At 33.5% G+C, this 17,679-nt stretch overlaps 1 protein-coding gene across 3 annotated transcripts in view; it reads right to left on the bottom strand.

The window, feature by feature from the left end:
• LOC138320423 (carboxyl-terminal PDZ ligand of neuronal nitric oxide synthase protein-like) overlaps nucleotides 1–17,679 on the bottom strand; it is a 193,364-nt gene that overhangs the window by 12,328 nt on the left and 163,357 nt on the right. For 2 of the 3 annotated variants that reach the window (XM_069263379.1, XM_069263380.1), the window contains exons 7-8: nucleotides 2,171–2,315; nucleotides 1,423–1,571 (exon numbers count right to left, since the gene is read on the bottom strand). In XM_069263379.1, the coding sequence (XP_069119480.1) occupies nucleotides 1,423–1,571; nucleotides 2,171–2,315 (294 nt within the window). Of the gene's footprint in view, nucleotides 1–1,422; nucleotides 1,572–2,170; nucleotides 2,316–6,420; nucleotides 7,380–17,679 lie in introns of those variants that run through there. The other variant, XM_069263381.1, reaches the window with a different exon arrangement.

Below are 17,679 nucleotides of genomic sequence, written 5' to 3'. Positions count from 1 at the left end.
TATAACAATCCAACATTTGTGTGACAACTTACCATGGTTACTATCAGAACATGGTATAACAATCCAACATTTGTATGACAACTTACCATGGTTCCTATCAGAACATGTTGGTATAACAATCCAACATTTGTGAGACAACTTACCATGGTTCCTATCAGAACATGTTGGTATAACAATCCAACATTTGTGAGACAACTTACCATGGTTCCTATCAGAACATGTTGGTATAACAATCCAACATTTGTGTGACAACTTACCATGGTTCCTATCAGAACATGTTGGTATAACAATCCAGCATTTGTGTGACAACTTACCATGGTTCCTATCAGAACATGTTGGTATAACAATCCAACATTTGTGTGACAACTTACCATGGTTCCTATCAGAACATGTTGGTATAACAATCCAACATTTGTGTGACAACTTACCATGGTTCCTATCAGAATTGAAATCACTCTTATCCTTCTGTTGACGCTTTGGACAAAAATATATATGAATGAGGCGACTTATCATGTTGTCATGGTAACTTGTGTGGTTTCTCTGTACCTAGCTACTCCTAATTGTGATGAGCTGTGAATCGGACTAGATGGAGATATTGTGAGATGGTAATTATTAGCTGAATACATCAATCAGATATAATCAATCTATATCTGTAAATTGTCAGCAAGGTTTGGAAGACATCAATTTGTTTGCCAAACGATTAAATGGCTTCATTTGCTAACTAGGTCATGATCAATCTCTATTAGCTCTTCGTTTAATCTAAATGTCAGCTTTATTTCCCTTCTGTTTTATCCTAGGACACACCTCAATGTTTCAGATTCATTTTCTTGTACGTTTCTGTCAATGCCATTTATAGCAATTTCCAACATATTTATGAAAAATAAACCCTTGTAACATGCAATCATAAAAACTGAGCTATCCACTGACGACTTTTTGTAATGATGTTAATAAAGAAAGGAGCAGGAATCAAGTGCTTCATTAAAACTGGGAAGTCACGACACATCAAGGGCTATAAAAACAAGTTTCTTTAATTATCCTAACAGACAATTACACAACCTATCCCTAAAATGTCAAATAACTGAAACAACCAAATCTCAAAACAGATTATTAGATTTATCCATATAATATGGAATCTATAATGTCCTTCTGATAACCTTGATTTGCGAGTAAGTTAATTATCAGGATTGCTCTCTATTATAGAGGTAAAACTTAACAAGCCGATCTTCACATTTTATTTTCTAAATTCTGGAACCTATAATAGTATATAGAAATACCACAACAACTGGCCATCAGACACCAAATGTGTTGATAAGAATTTCTCAGTTAAATCTTTATACATGATTATCTCACCTTAGTTTGAAGATTTCTGGGATGTCATTGATAACTTTAGATTGAGAGTTTAGGCACTTCAATGAAACTTACTGGAGATTTGGCTGCCATGGCGATGAGAAGGTCCTGAGCCTGTTGAAGGGCAAGCTCTGAGGGCGGAATGACCTTGCCCTCACCCTTCAGTGGACTATTGCCCGTGGTAAGGTGTTTCCTTTCTTCTTTAGGGTCCTTCTTCTCTTTCACTTTTAAAAGATTGAAATAACTTTAAATTAACTTTTGTATAATTATTGAGTTTCCCTATAAATACATTAAAGTAAAAAATATCCATGTCATAAAAGTAAATACAAAATCGCTTTAAAATAATACGAAATGTTTTAAAACAATAGCCTTCTTTCCATTGACTTACTAACTTTTTAAAAACCTTGTAATATACATTTCTTAAAACCTTGTTCTATATATAATTTTTTTTTTTTTTTTTTCATACTAAATCTGACTTTCTGATTATATGTTTAAGCGCATTTTGCGTTATGAAGAAGTCTGAAAAATTTATTATAAGTATTGATGTCACTATTTTTAAACTTCATCGGGTTATGAAATAAATTTTGTTTGCAAACTTTTGTGAGAATCCGGTACTCGGATTCACACAGTTTGCAAACAAAATTTCTTTCATATCCTGATGAAATTAAAAAATAGTGACATCAATGCTTAAATATATAAACATCTGCCGATTTCAGACACTTTATTACATACCCTGTCCCATTTCTTTTTCACTTTATTAGACATTTCTAATGAGAAAACATGGGTATTGGATATGACGTATACCATAGCCATCAATACCTACCCAGTTTAGAATCCCCAGCTTCTAAATCTTCAGAGAAATGACTGCTACGCTCGGGGTCATTGTTCTGGGCAGCATGGTGGATTGTAAGTTTGTGACAAACCTCGAAAGCCTGACCAATGGTTCGGACAATTCGCATAGCCTGACTCTGAAAATAGATTACCTAAAGTTAGTCAACAATGACACACATTCAAATTCCTGAATCTGGCCTTATGTTTGCATTTTTTTACAGCATAAACAATTTTAGGGGAAGCTAAGAAAACATGTCACAGTTGATCAAGTGGTGCAGCGTGGGAAATGTTCTGGGCCTTGAGCGTTCTAGATGACATACAATATTATGTTACGTAGTTTTCTTAGCTGTCTTCACATATACACTAGCCACCAGCTACTACAAGGAGACCTAGCTCCCTTAAACAGTCCTGGCTGATCATTGGGATATAAAATATCCAAACAAACAAGCAAACAACTGAGGATGTCTATGTGACATGTTAGAGCCTCGATATGAAAGCGGTTCTTCGGCAGGACACACCATGGATGAAAGGGCCTGATGTTCTGTGAGAATATATAGGAATATAGATACACAGTTATGGTATACAATTAAATAGAGGACAATTTGTCAATATTTACAAACAGAGATGGTCTCCAATACATGTCAAAGGCAGCTGCTGCATAGACATCCTCTATTGAAATACACTACTACATAATACCTTATCCACAATTAAAATGTTAATGAAATATTTGTAACTAATAATTAAGTGACAAAGTTATGCATATACAGTCACACCTTCAAAATACAAATTTCCATACTATCTTTATCATCTTTTTTGAAGTAAGAATTCACATAGAAAATGAACTTTCCTGATATGTTGTAAATAATTGCAACATTGGCAATGTAATCCAAACAGCTAGTCAATAAGAGAACCCTTTAGAGTCAACAAACATTGACTTACCATCCAATTACCATATATTTTAGAGTTCTCTTAACAGCAGATCAAAAATCAAACCAGATGATAGAATATATCAAAGATTAAAAAACATCCCAGGAATGTATTCATGTGCAATGTATAAAGCACCTTAGGATCTCTATAGACGCACCAACAACTCACCTTCCCAGCTTGAAAAGTTATCTAAAGGAATTTCCCAGGAGGCAATAGTGGATTCACCTTCTGTATCTAACAAAATGGCTGCTTATGCACCTAGAGGCCTACCAAATACTTTCCTGGTGCCTCTCATGAGAGATGGAAACGATCCAAATTGTAATTAAGAACTTGTTGTAATGAAGCATGCACAGGAATCCAAGAAATAAAAAGGCAAAATTTAAAAAAAAAACATTATATAATGAAACTTTAAGATATTACGAAATATGAACCCATCGTTTAAGATAAATAAAAACCTTTGGTGTTGTAAAACTAAAATATTTCTGTTTTCTTTCAAGAGTTTTCTGTTGCTGAGTTCTGTTAATGTGTTCAACACCTGTAAATAAATCTGTTTAATACATTGCAAGATACCAGAGTTGCCATGGTAACCGCCTCTTAAAACTGGCAGGTAGGATTTCAGGAGTTTTTGGAAAGTCTATAATGTTTATTTGTAAGTGTCGAGTTTCTGTGTTGGTTGTTAACATAGATATTCTCTATGGCAACATGAACACTCCCAATTATTATCTTATAAAAATAGTAAAACCAGCAATTAGGTATGTCGTATATGATATACGATATGTGTACAATGTGTATACAATGCAATTAGGTATGTCGTATATGATATACGATATGTGTACAATGTGTATACAATGTACGATGTGTATACAACGTGTATACAATGTACAATGTGTATAAAATGTATGATGTGTTTACGATGTACGATGTGTACATAATATGTATACAATGTACGATGTGTATATAATGTGTATACGGTGTACGATGTGTTACAATGTGTATACAATGTATGATGTGTTTACAATGTAAATGTGTATAAAATGTGTAGAAGATGTGTATACCATGTGTATACAATGTGTATATGATGTACGATGTGTTTACGATGTATGATGTGTATACAATGTGTATACCATGTACGATGTACAATGTGTATACGATGTGTATACAATGTGTATATTATTTACGATGTGTTTACGATGTATGATGTGTATACAATGTGTATACCATGTACAATGTGTATACAATGTGTATACAATGTGTATACCATGTACGATGTACGATGTGTATACAATGTGTATACAATGTATGATATGTTTACAATGTAAATGTGTATAAAATGTGTAGAAGATGTGTATACCATGTGTATACAATGTGTATATGATGTACGATGTGTTTACGATGTATGATGTGTATACAATGTGTATACCATGTACAATGTACAATGTGTATACGATGTGTATACAATGTGTATACCATGTATGATGTACGATGTGTATACGATGTGTATACAATGTGTATATGATGTACGATGTGTTTACGATGTATGATGTGTATACAATGTGTATACCATGTATGATGTACAATGTGTATACAATGTGTATACAATGTGTATACCATGTACGATGTACAATGTGTATACAATGTGTATACAATGTGTATACCATGTACGATGTACGATGTGTATACAATGTGTATACAATGTATGATATGTTTACAATGTAAATGTGTATAAAATGTGTAGAAGATGTGTATACCATGTGTATACAATGTGTATATGATGTACGATGTGTTTACGATGTATGATGTGTATACAATGTGTATACCATGTACGATGTACAATGTGTATACGATGTGTATACAATGTGTATATTATTTACGATGTGTTTACGATGTATGATGTGTATACAATGTGTATACCATGTACAATGTGTATACAATGTGTATTTAATGTGTATACCATGTACGATGTACGATGTGTATACAATGTGTATACAATGTGTATACAATGTATGATATGTATACAATGTGTATATGATGTACCATGTGTATACATTGTGTTGTCTGTATGTATCAATTGGGAGGCTGTGGTATACCTGTGATGTATCTTTTTGCTTTTGCAATAGAGGAAACCTTTTATTGTGCTATTTCAATTAAGCATGCCACCAAAACATCCAACATTCTCTCTCTAATGGGAGAGCACACCCACCTCATCGCAATGGGATGGCACACCGATTCCATCACAACGGGATAGGTCATCCATCCCATCACAATGGGAGAGGTCACACCCATCCCATCACAATGGGAGAGGTCATCCTATCCCATCATACCCATCCCATCAAAAAGGGAGATCACATCCATCCCACGACAATGGGAGAGCACACACACACACCCATGACAATGGGAGAGGTCACCCACCTCATCACAATGGGAGAGCACACCCATCCCATCACAATGGGAGAGATCACCCCATCCTATCACAATAGAAGACCATACCCATCCCATCACAATGGGAGAAATCACCCAATCCCATCACAATATGAGACCATACCCATCCCATCACAATGGGAGAGGTCACCCACCCCATCACAATGGGAGAGGTCACACCACACTATCACAATGGGATAGGTCACCCTGTCCCATCACAATGGGAGATGTCACACCCATCCAATCACAATGGGAGGACACACACACTCCATCACAATGGGAGAAGTCAACCCATCCCATCATAATGGGAAAGGTCATCCCATCCCATCACAATGGGAGATGTCACACCCACCCAATCACAATGGGAGGACACACGCACTCCATCACAATGGGAGAGGTCACCCCATCCCATCATGATGGGAGAGGTCATCCTATCCCATCACAATGGGAGAGGTCAACCCACCTTATCACAATGGAAAAGAGTTCTACGGAATGTAGTTATTAGAAAGTTTTCCTTGCATGGCCTTAGCAGTAAATTGGATGGTTAGTGAAACAACAAAGAGAAATTTAGATTAATGGTTATGGAATTCATGTTAAATATTATCTTCCAAAAGCTGGAGTTCAATGGAAGTTAGTAAGAAATATGTCAAAAAATAAACCATAGCATTTGTGTGTAAAAATAAGTGTGAGTTTAATACTAAAGCATTTGATGATTTGAAGTGTTGATTCTGATATGATTGTAAATACTAAATGTATATCAAGTAAGTATTGACTTTTGACTTCTGTTCAAACAAAAGAGAATTGTATTTCAAATGATCTACATTTTTTTTTTGTAAACGTTGGTTTAAATATTAGACATTAATACAATAAATCAATTCCACATAGAATAAAACAAACCTTTGATTTAGATGTTTTTTTCTTACTCTGTGTTGAGTCAGTTCGTCGAAGTTGAGGATGCGGTCCATAATCATCGAAGCGAAACTGACTATCGGATGACCCATAGCGACTGTAGTTATTGTAATACATTGTTTATAGTCCTGGTGAACAGATTGGGGATCTGTTATATCTAGACATCAATCTCCAAATGTCAAAAAAATAACACTGAAAGTTCCGCAAATTACACAATGTTCCCTTCACATTAATCCCAGAAGGAGGAAGCATGAAATGTTATCACAAGTAACTCAACACTGAACAAAGGCAAGCTCGGATTATCTCCCTTTGAAGTTATATTGTTTACTGATGTGTGTTTTCAGGTACAAGATAGTTGTATCTTTTCTCTTTCTTTTTTGTAAATATGCAGTTAAATTTCTTGGAGATTAAGATCCATATTAACAGCCATATTTTGAGATATATCCACGATTATTGTGATATGACTTTCACTACAGGAGTCTCCCATCACTGTTTTAAGGTACAGAACTCTTCACCATGAAAACTTATCTTGTCTAGTTATCTATAGAGTACACAGACAGATCGTTTTCAAATTATGCCTGCAGTAAGACACAATGACCTTTGTTGACCCCTGGTGGGCCCCCCACAGGTGCTGATAGGGGAAGTGCATGCAGGTATCTGCTGGAAGTCTATCAAAATCACATAGCTGTTTAAATGAAGGAAACAGATTATAAAATGTTTGATAAACCTTCTTCTTGAGTACTAATGACAGGGTTTTGGAAAAGAAGAGGGAATTATCTTCAATTGTGACAAATATATTTCAACATTTCATCTATCACTTCAATGCTGACGATTAAATTAGAAGAAATATTGTGAATCATAAATATGCTTCACCAACACCTCCAGACATGCAATCCCATCACAATATTACCCACTTCTTTAAGAAAAGTTTCCGTTACCATCCTAAATCATAAAGCTAAGAGAATTTTCACTGAATGTTGCTGTCATCAGAACACCAGGTAGAAGGTTGAAAATATCCACACATGAAGTTCCTACCCATTCGAAAGGAGCTTATAATTTGGCAGTTTCTCTTCAAGGTTTTATATACTCATGCAATCCTCTCAAGATGGAAATGTTTTAACGAATAGCACACGCATTCCTTTGAAGTCATTCATTAGTTTGCTAGTTTCCCAACATGAAGAAGAATTCTCACTCGTTATGCAAAAATTCTTTCTACCAAGTAAGCGAGAGATAAAAAATAATAAAGGAGAAAAGAAATACTATGGTAACCATGGTAATGAGAAGACAAGTGAAAGGAAAACCAGAACAAGAGTGAAGAAGTAATTCAATCACTGCTATTGGGTAATAACAAACCAGTATAGCATACAAACATACTGATGATGGTGATTTATCTACAAACATCCATGTGATAATGATTTATCAAGCCATCTATCATCCACTATCTATATATATATACATGTGTAAACGATATACCAGAAGAGGTATGGCCATTAAATAATGGCAGGAAAAATTGGCCAGTATCTTTTAATTACAGTTTGGCTTCACAGATATCTTTAATGAAATGAAGTTAATGGTTAATTTGAAGCATGTTTTAAGGAATATAAATTTGGTACAAAGTAGAACTCAAGTCATTTTTGATTCCAGCTAACAAGAATTTCTAAATCTCGAAAATTAGTTTACAGAAAAAACAAATATTATGTAGTTTTTGTGTGCCTAGAAATAGATTATATATATAAAGTTATATCCACATGTTAAAACAGACTTCTGGAAAAAAAATAGACAGTTCTGTTTTCTAGACTTAAATCCGATATCTAGTACCAACAGAAACATTTCTCAGTTTCTAATTAGCAATTTTATCTGTTAACTTCCCTATGCTCTCACTCTCCCATACACATCCTCGTTGCCATGACTACCTAATACTCAGCAGAATTTCTTGTCCTCATACCCTTAAACTGTTGATAAAAGATGATGGTCAACTCCATATATCATCCTGTCAGTAAGTTATCTATATATAGGTCAGTGACCTTGACCTGTATACAGTCAGGACAAAGATAAGACCTAACATTTGACATAATGATTTTAAAAAGAAAATAAACTAAAATAATATACAATGTACCTTAAGTAATTCAGGGTACATTTAGGTAATTACACCTCTCAGACTGAGTAGAACAGCAAGTGATTTCATCAGGGGGAACTAGGACAAACAACGCCCATCTATATTACACAATAGTCTCAAGGTAATTTAGGAAACTCTATAATATGTCTGAAATATCAAATCCAAGTGATCATGGTGAGTCACTTCAGAGTACAGAAACCAAATGTTCAACATATGTACTGTTGTGTGGTCTTTTGTTTGGTAACAATATCTGCAGCCCTACAATCATAACAAAACATTATCCATAGCGTCCTCTATAGCTACACTGCCCTGTTATACCCAGAGATTTATTGTCATAATGTAGTTATTGTTATTGGAACATACATTTAGCTTCTAGACACCTATAGTCTCTAGCTCAGCTGGAATACTGTATAGGCCTTGGTACTGGGCTAGTCTCTAGCTCAGCTGGAATACTGTATAGGCCTTGGTACTGGGCTAGTCTCTACCTCAGCTGGAATACTGTATAGGCCTTGGTACTGGGCTAGTCTCTAGCTCAGCTGGAATACTGTATAGGCCTTGGTACTGGGCTAGTCTCTAGCTCAGCTGGAATACTGTATAGGCCTTGGTACTGGGCTAGTCTCTAGCTCAGCTGGAATACTGTATAGGCCTTGGTACTGGGCTAGCCTCTAGCTCAGCTTGAATACTGTATAGGCCTTGGTACTGGGCTAGTCTCTACCTCAGCTGGAATACTGTATAGGCCTTTGTACTGGACTGGTCTCTACCTCAGCTGGAATAATGTATAGGCCTTGGTACTGGACTAGCCTCTAAATCAGCTTGAATACTGTATAGGCCTTGGTACTGGACTAGCGTCTAGCTCAGCTTGAATACTGTATAGGCCTTGGTACTGGACTAGCCTCTAAATCAGCTTGAATACTGTATAGGCCTTGGTACTGGACTAGCGTCTAGCTCAGCTTGAATACTATATAGGCCTTGGTACTGGACTTGTCTCTACCTCAGCTGGAATACTGTATAGGCCAGCTGGAATACTGTATAGACCTTGATACTGGACTAGACTCTAGCTCAGCTGCAATACTGTATAGGCCTTGGTTCTGGACTAGGCTCTACCTCAGTTGGAATACTGTTAGGCCTTGGTACTGGACTAGTCTCTACCTCAGCTGGAATACTGTATAGACCTTGGTACTGGACTAGTCTCTAGCTAAGCTAGAATACTGTATAGGCCTTGGTACTGGGCTAGTCTCTACCTCAGCTGGAATACTGTATAGACCTTGGTACTGGACTAGTCTCTACCTCAGCTGGAATACTGTATAGACCTTGGTACTGGACTAGTCTCTAGCTCAGCTGGAATACTGTATAGGCCTTGGTATTGGGCTAGTCTCTAACTCAGCTGGAATACTGTATAGGCCTTGATGCTGGGTTAGCCTCTTACTCAGCTTGGATAGTGCTTGTATAGTGAATAGGCCTTGATACTGTACTACGTAGTCACATTCTAACATTTCTTTGATCTATCAAAGTACACTTGGAAAATGGTGCATCATTTTCACTGTAAGTTATAAGATGGTACATTGTTTGTACCTGTAAATAGCACTATTATGATTACATATATTTAGAATAAAGAAATGTTTCATGACACGACTCAAAAGTGGGAACTTAACTTATCCTTTCATCCCAATGAAGAGATATACTATTAATGTGAGATCTTCAAAAAAAAAAAAAAAAAAAAATACATGTATAAGAGATTTAAAAAGCATTTGATCAGCCTTTGTGAGTTAGGTTTTCTGTATATAACCTATTTCCAATATTTCTAATGCCAGTAGAATCTCTTCATCTTCTGATGTGATGTCAATCCATTCTGCAGGTTTTATAAATAATTAGGTTACAGCTATTAAAATAACTAGAGGACGGGATATAGGATTAGTGAGGCGACAGGAAGCTCACGGGAAGGATCCCAGGGATTAGTACAGGTATAAGGTTCTAAATCCTAGGGCTACTTACATCTTCTTCACATTTGTGTTTTTATTTAATTTGTAACACATGAGTTTGAAAAAATCTGTCCAAAGTGCCTTAAATGTAACAAATCAAATTAAATGATCAAAATATACCATTTTACTGTAACTACAAATCTACTGGAGAATAGAAAACTATTGTGGCATGAGCTTTTATCTCCTGTAATACAGATATATCATTGTAAGACACAATATTAACCTCTTGTAATACACATATCATTGTAAGACACAATTTTAACCTCCTGTAATACAGATATTTCATTGTAAGACACAATATTAACCTCTTGTAATACAGATATCATTGTAAGACACAATTTTAACCTCCTGTAATACAGATATTTCATTGTAAGACACAAAATTAACCTCTTGTAATACAGATATCATTGTAAGACACAATTTTAACCTCCTGTAATACAGATATTTCATTGTAAGACACAAAATTAACCTCTTGTAATACAGAGATATCATTGTAAGACACAATATTAACCTCCTGTAATACATATATCATTGTAAGACACAATATTAACCTCTTGTAATACATATATCATTGTAAGACACATCATTATCCTCCTGTAATACAGATATTTCATTGTAAGACACAATATTAACCTCCTGTAATACAGAGCTATCATTGTATGACACAATATTAACCTCTTGTAATACAGAGATATTATTGTAAGACACAATATTAACCTCCTGTAATACAGAGCTATCATTGTATGACACAATATTAACCTCTTGTAATACAGAGATATCATTGTAAGACACAATATTAACCTCCTGTAATACAGATATATCATTATTAGAGACATCACTACCCTCCTGTATACTGAGATATCATTGTAAGACAAAATATCCTCCTGTAATACAAATATTTCATTGTAAGACACAACATTAACCTCCTGTAATACAGAGATATTATTGTAAGGCACAATATTAACCTCCTGTAATACAGATATATCATTGTAAGACACAAAATTAACCTCTTGTAACACAGATATATTATTGTAAGGCACAATATTAACCTCCTGTAATACAGATATATCATTGTTAGAGATGTCACTACTCTCCTGTAATACAGAGATATCATTGTAAGACACAATATTAACCTCTTGTAATACAGAGTTATCATTGTAAGACACAATATTAACCTCTTGTAATACATATATATCATTGTAAGACACAATATTAACCTCCTGTAATACAGATATATCATTGTAAGACACAACATTAACCTCCTGTAATACAGATATATCATTGTAAGACACAATATTAACCTCCTGTAATACAGATATCATTGCACACTCAACATTAATCTCCTTTAATACAGAGATATCATTGTAAGACAAAACAGCCTCCTGTAATACAAAGATTTCATTGTAAGACACATCATTAACCTCCTGTAATACAGAGATATCATTATACGACAAAATATTAACTTCCTGTAATACAGAGATATCATTGTAAGACACAATATTAACCTCCTGTAATACAAAGATTTCATTGTAAGACACAACATTAACCTCCTGTAATACAGAGATATCATTATAAGACAAAATATTAACTTCCTGTAATACAGAGCTATCAATGTAAAAGAAAATATTAACCTCCTGTAATACAGATATATTATTGTAAGGCACAATATTAACCTCCTGTAATACAGAAATATCATTGTAAGACACAACATTAACCTCTTGTAATACAGATATATCATTGTAAGACACAATATTAACCTCCTGTAATACAGATATATCATTGTAAGACACAACATTAACCTCCTGTAATACAGAGATATCATTGTAAGACACAATATTAACCTCCTGTAATACAGATATCATTGCACACTCAACATTAACCTCCTTTAATACAGAGATATCATTGTAAGACAAAACAGCCTCCTGTAATACAAAGATTTCATTGTAAGACACATCATTAACCTCCTGTAATACAGAAATATTATTGTAAGACACATTATTAACCTCCTGTAATACAGAGCTATCCTTGTAAGACACAATACTACCCTCCTGTAATACAGAGATATCATTGTAAGACACAACATTAACCTCCTGTAATACAGAGATATCATTGTAGGACACAACATTAAGATCCTGTAATACAGAGATATCATTATAAGACACAACATTAACCTCCTGTAATACAGAGATATCATTATACGACAAAATATTAACTTCCTGTAATACAGAGATATCATTGTAAGACACAATATTAACCTCCTGTAATACAAAGATTTCATTGTAAGACACAACATTAACCTCCTGTAATACAGAGATATCATTATAAGACAAAATATTAACTTCCTGTAATACAGAGCTATCAATGTAAAAGAAAATATTAACATCCTGTAATACAGATATATTATTGTAAGGTACAATATTAACCTCCTGTAATACAGAAATATCATTGTAAGACACAACATTAACCTCCTGTAATACAGATATATTATTGTAAGACACAATATTAACCTCCTGTAATACAGAAATATCATTGTAAGACACAACATTAACCTCCTGTAATACAGATATATCATTGCTAGAGACGTTACTACCCTTCTGTATGCAGAGATATCATTGTAAGACAAAATATCCTCCTGTAATACAAAGATTTCATTATAAGACAAAATATCAATTTCCTGAAATACAGAGATATCATTGTAAGACACAATATTAACTTCCTGTAATACAGAGCTATCATTGTAAGACACAATATTGACCTCTTGTAATACAGATATATCATTGTAAGACACAAAATTAACCTCTTGTAATACAGATATATAATTGTAAGACACAAAATTAACCTCTTGTAATACAGATATTTCATTGTAAGACACAAAATTAACCTCCTGTAATACAGATATCATTGTACACTCAACATTAACCTCCTTTGATACAGAGATATCATTGTAAGACAAAACATCCTCCTGTAATACAAAGATTTCATTGTAAGACACATCATTAACCTCCTGTAATACAGAGATATTATTGTAAGACACATTATTAACCTCCTGTAATACAGAGCTATCCTTGTAAGACACAATACTACCCTCCTGTAATACAGAGATATCATTATAAGACACAACATTAACCTCCTGTAAAACAGAGATATCATTGTAGGACACAACATTAAGATCCTGTAATACAGAGATATCATTATAAGACACAACATTAACCTCCTGTAATACAGAGATATCATTATACGACAAAATATTAACTTCCTGTAATACAGAGATATCATTGTAAGACACAACATTAACCTCCTGTAATACAAAGATTTCATTGTAAGACACAACATTAACCTCCTGTAATACAGAGATATCATTATAAGACAAAATATCAATTTCCTGTAATACAGAGATATCATTGTAAGACACAATATTAACTTCCTGTAATACAGAGCTATCATTGTAAGACACAATATTAACCTCTTGTAATACAAAGATTTCATTGTAAGACACAACATTAACCTCCTGTAATACAGAGATATCATTATAAGACAAAATATTAACTTCCTGTAATACAGAGCTATCATTGTAAAAGAAAATATTAACCTCCTGTAATACAGATATATTATTGTAAGGCACAATATTAACCTCCTGTAATACAGATATATCATTGTAAGACACAATATTAACCTCCTGTAATACAGATATCATTGTACACTCAACATTTACCTCCTTTGATACAGAGATATCATTGTAAGACAAAACATCCTACTGTAATACAAAGATTTCATTGTAAGACACATCATTAACCTCCTGTAATACAGAGATATTATTGTAAGACACATTATTAACCTCCTGTAATACAGAGCTATCCTTGTAAGACACAATACTACCCTCCTGTAATACAGAGATATCATTATAAGACACAACATTAACCTCCTGTAATACAGAGATATCATTGTAGGACACAACATTAAGATCCTGTAATACAGAGATATCATTATAAGACACAACATTAACCTCCTGTAATACAGAGATATCTGTATACGACAAAATATTAACTTCCTGTAATACAGAGATATCATTGTAAGACACAACATTAACCTCCTGTAATACAAAGATTTCATTGTAAGACACAACATTAACCTCCTGTAATACAGAGATATCATTATAAGACAAAATATTAACTTCCTGTAATACAGAGCTATCATTGTAAAAGAAAATATTAACCTCCTGTAATACAGATATATCATTGTAAGACACAATATTAACCTCCTGTAATACAAAGATTTCATTGTAAGACACAACATTAACCTCCTGTAATACAGAGATATCATTATAAGACAAAATATTAACTTCCTGTAATACAGAGCTATCAATGTAAAAGAAAATATTAACCTCCTGTAATACAGATATATTATTGTAAGGCACAATATTAACCTCCTGTAATACAGAAATATCATTGTAAGACACAACATTAACCTCTTGTAATACAGATATATCATTGTAAGACACAATATTAACCTCCTGTAATACAGATATATCATTGTAAGAGACACAACATTAACCTCCTGTAATACAGAGATATTCATTGTAAGACACAATATTAACCTCCTGTAATACAGAGATATCATTGTAAGACACAACATTAACCTCCTGTAATACAGAGATATCATTGTAAGACACAATAAGTCCTGTAATACAGAGATTCATTGTAAGACACAACATTAACCTCCTGTAATACAGAGATATCATTGTAACGACACAATATTAACTTCCTGTAATACAGAGATATCATTGTAAGACACAATATTAACCTCCTGTAATACAAGATATCATTGTAAGACACAACATTAACCTCCTGTAATACAGAGATATCATTGTAAGACACAATATTAACTTCCCTTGTAATACAGAGATATTAACATTGTAATAGACATTTAAGACAATATTAACCTCCTGTAATACAGAGATATCATTGTAAGACACAACATTAACCTCCTGTAATACAGAGATATCATTGTAAGACACAATATTAACCTCCTGTAATACAGAAATATCATTGTAAGACACAACATTAACTCTAAACAATCCTGTAATACAGAGATATCATTCCGTAAAAAAAAATATTCCTGTAATACAGAGATATATTGTAAGACACAATATTAACTCCTGTAATACAGTACAGAGCAATTACACTTGTAATACAGATATATATTGTAAGACACAAATTAACCTCTGTAATACAGATATTCATTGTAAGACACAAATTAACCTCCTGTAATATACAGAAATTATCATTGTAAGACACAACATTAAGACATCTCCTGTAATACAGAGATTGTAAACATTAACCTAAGAGTATTGTAAGACACATATTAAAATACAGAGTAAGACCAAACTACCTCCTGTAATACAGAGATATCATTATAAGACACAACATTAACCTCCTGTAATACAGAGATATCATTGTAAGACACAATCTTAACCCTAAAAGTAATTACAGAATAATGATTTCATTGTAAGACACAAACATTAACCTCCTGTAATACAGAGATATCATTGTAAGACAAAAATTAACCTCCTGTAATACAGAGATATCATTGTAAGACACAATATTAACTTCCTGTAATACAGAGATATCATTGTAAGACACAATATTAACCTCTTGTAATACAGAGAGATTTCATTGTAAGACACACAACATTAACCTCCTGTAATACAGAGATATCATTATAAGACAAAATATTAACTTCCTGTAATACAGAGCTATCATTGTAAAAGAAAATATTAACCTCCTGTAATACAGATATATTATTGTAAGGCACAATATTAACCTCCTGTAATACAGATATATCATTGTAAGACACAATATTAACCTCCTGTAATACAGATATCATTGTACACTCAACATTTACCTCCTTTGATACAGAGATATCATTGTAAGACACAAAACATCCTACTGTAATACAAAGATTTCATTGTAAGACACATCATTAACCTCCTGTAATACAGAGATATTATTGTAAGACACATTATTAACCTCCTGTAATACAGAGCTATCCTTGTAAGACACAATACTACCCTCCTGTAATACAGAGATATCATTATAAGACACAACATTAACCTCCTGTAATACAGAGATATCATTGTAGGACACAACATTAAGATCCTGTAATACAGAGATATCATTATAAGACACAACATTAACCTCCTGTAATACAGAGATATCTGTATACGACAAAATATTAACTTCCTGTAATACAGAGATATCATTGTAAGACACAACATTAACCTCCTGTAATACAAAGATTTCATTGTAAGACACAACATTAACCTCCTGTAATACAGAGATATCATTATAAGACAAAATATTAACTTCCTGTAATACAGAGCTATCATTGTAAAAGAAAATATTAACCTCCTGTAATACAGATATATTATTGTAAGGCACAATATTAACCTCCTGTAATACAGAAATATCATTGTAAGACACAACATTAACCTCCTGTAATACAGATATATCATTGTAAGACACAATATTAACCTCCTGTAATACAGAAATATCATTGTAAGACACAACATTAACCTCCTGTAATACAGATATATCATTGCTAGAAACATCACTACCCTTCTGTATGCAGAGATATCATTGTAAGACAAAATATCCTCCTGTAATACAAAGATTTCATTATAAGACAAAATATCAATTTCCTGTAATACAGAGATATCATTGTAAGACACAATATTAACTCCCTGTAATACAGAGCTATCATTGTAAGACACAATATTAACCTCTTGTAATACAGATATATCATTGTAAGACACAAAATTAACCTCTTGTAATACAGATACATGTATATCATTGTAAGACACAAAATTAACCTCTTGTAATACAGATATTATATTGTAAGACACAAAATTAACCTCCTGTAATACAGATATATCATTGTAAGACACAATATTAACCTCCTGTAATACAGATATCATTGTACACTCAACATTAACCTCCTTTGATACAGAGATATCATTGTAAGACAAAACATCCTCCTGTAATACAAAGATTTCATTGTAAGACACATCATTATCCTCCTGTAATACAGAGATATTATTGTAAGACACATTATTAACCTCCTGTAATACAGAGCTATCCTTGTAAGACACAATAC

Source organism: Argopecten irradians, chromosome 4 (assembly GCF_041381155.1).
Source record: "Argopecten irradians isolate NY chromosome 4, Ai_NY, whole genome shotgun sequence".
In the NCBI taxonomy this organism is placed as follows: domain Eukaryota; kingdom Metazoa; phylum Mollusca; class Bivalvia; order Pectinida; family Pectinidae; genus Argopecten; species Argopecten irradians.
Note: the sequence above shows the minus strand (reverse complement) of the source record. Positions and strands in the feature narration are given on the sequence as shown.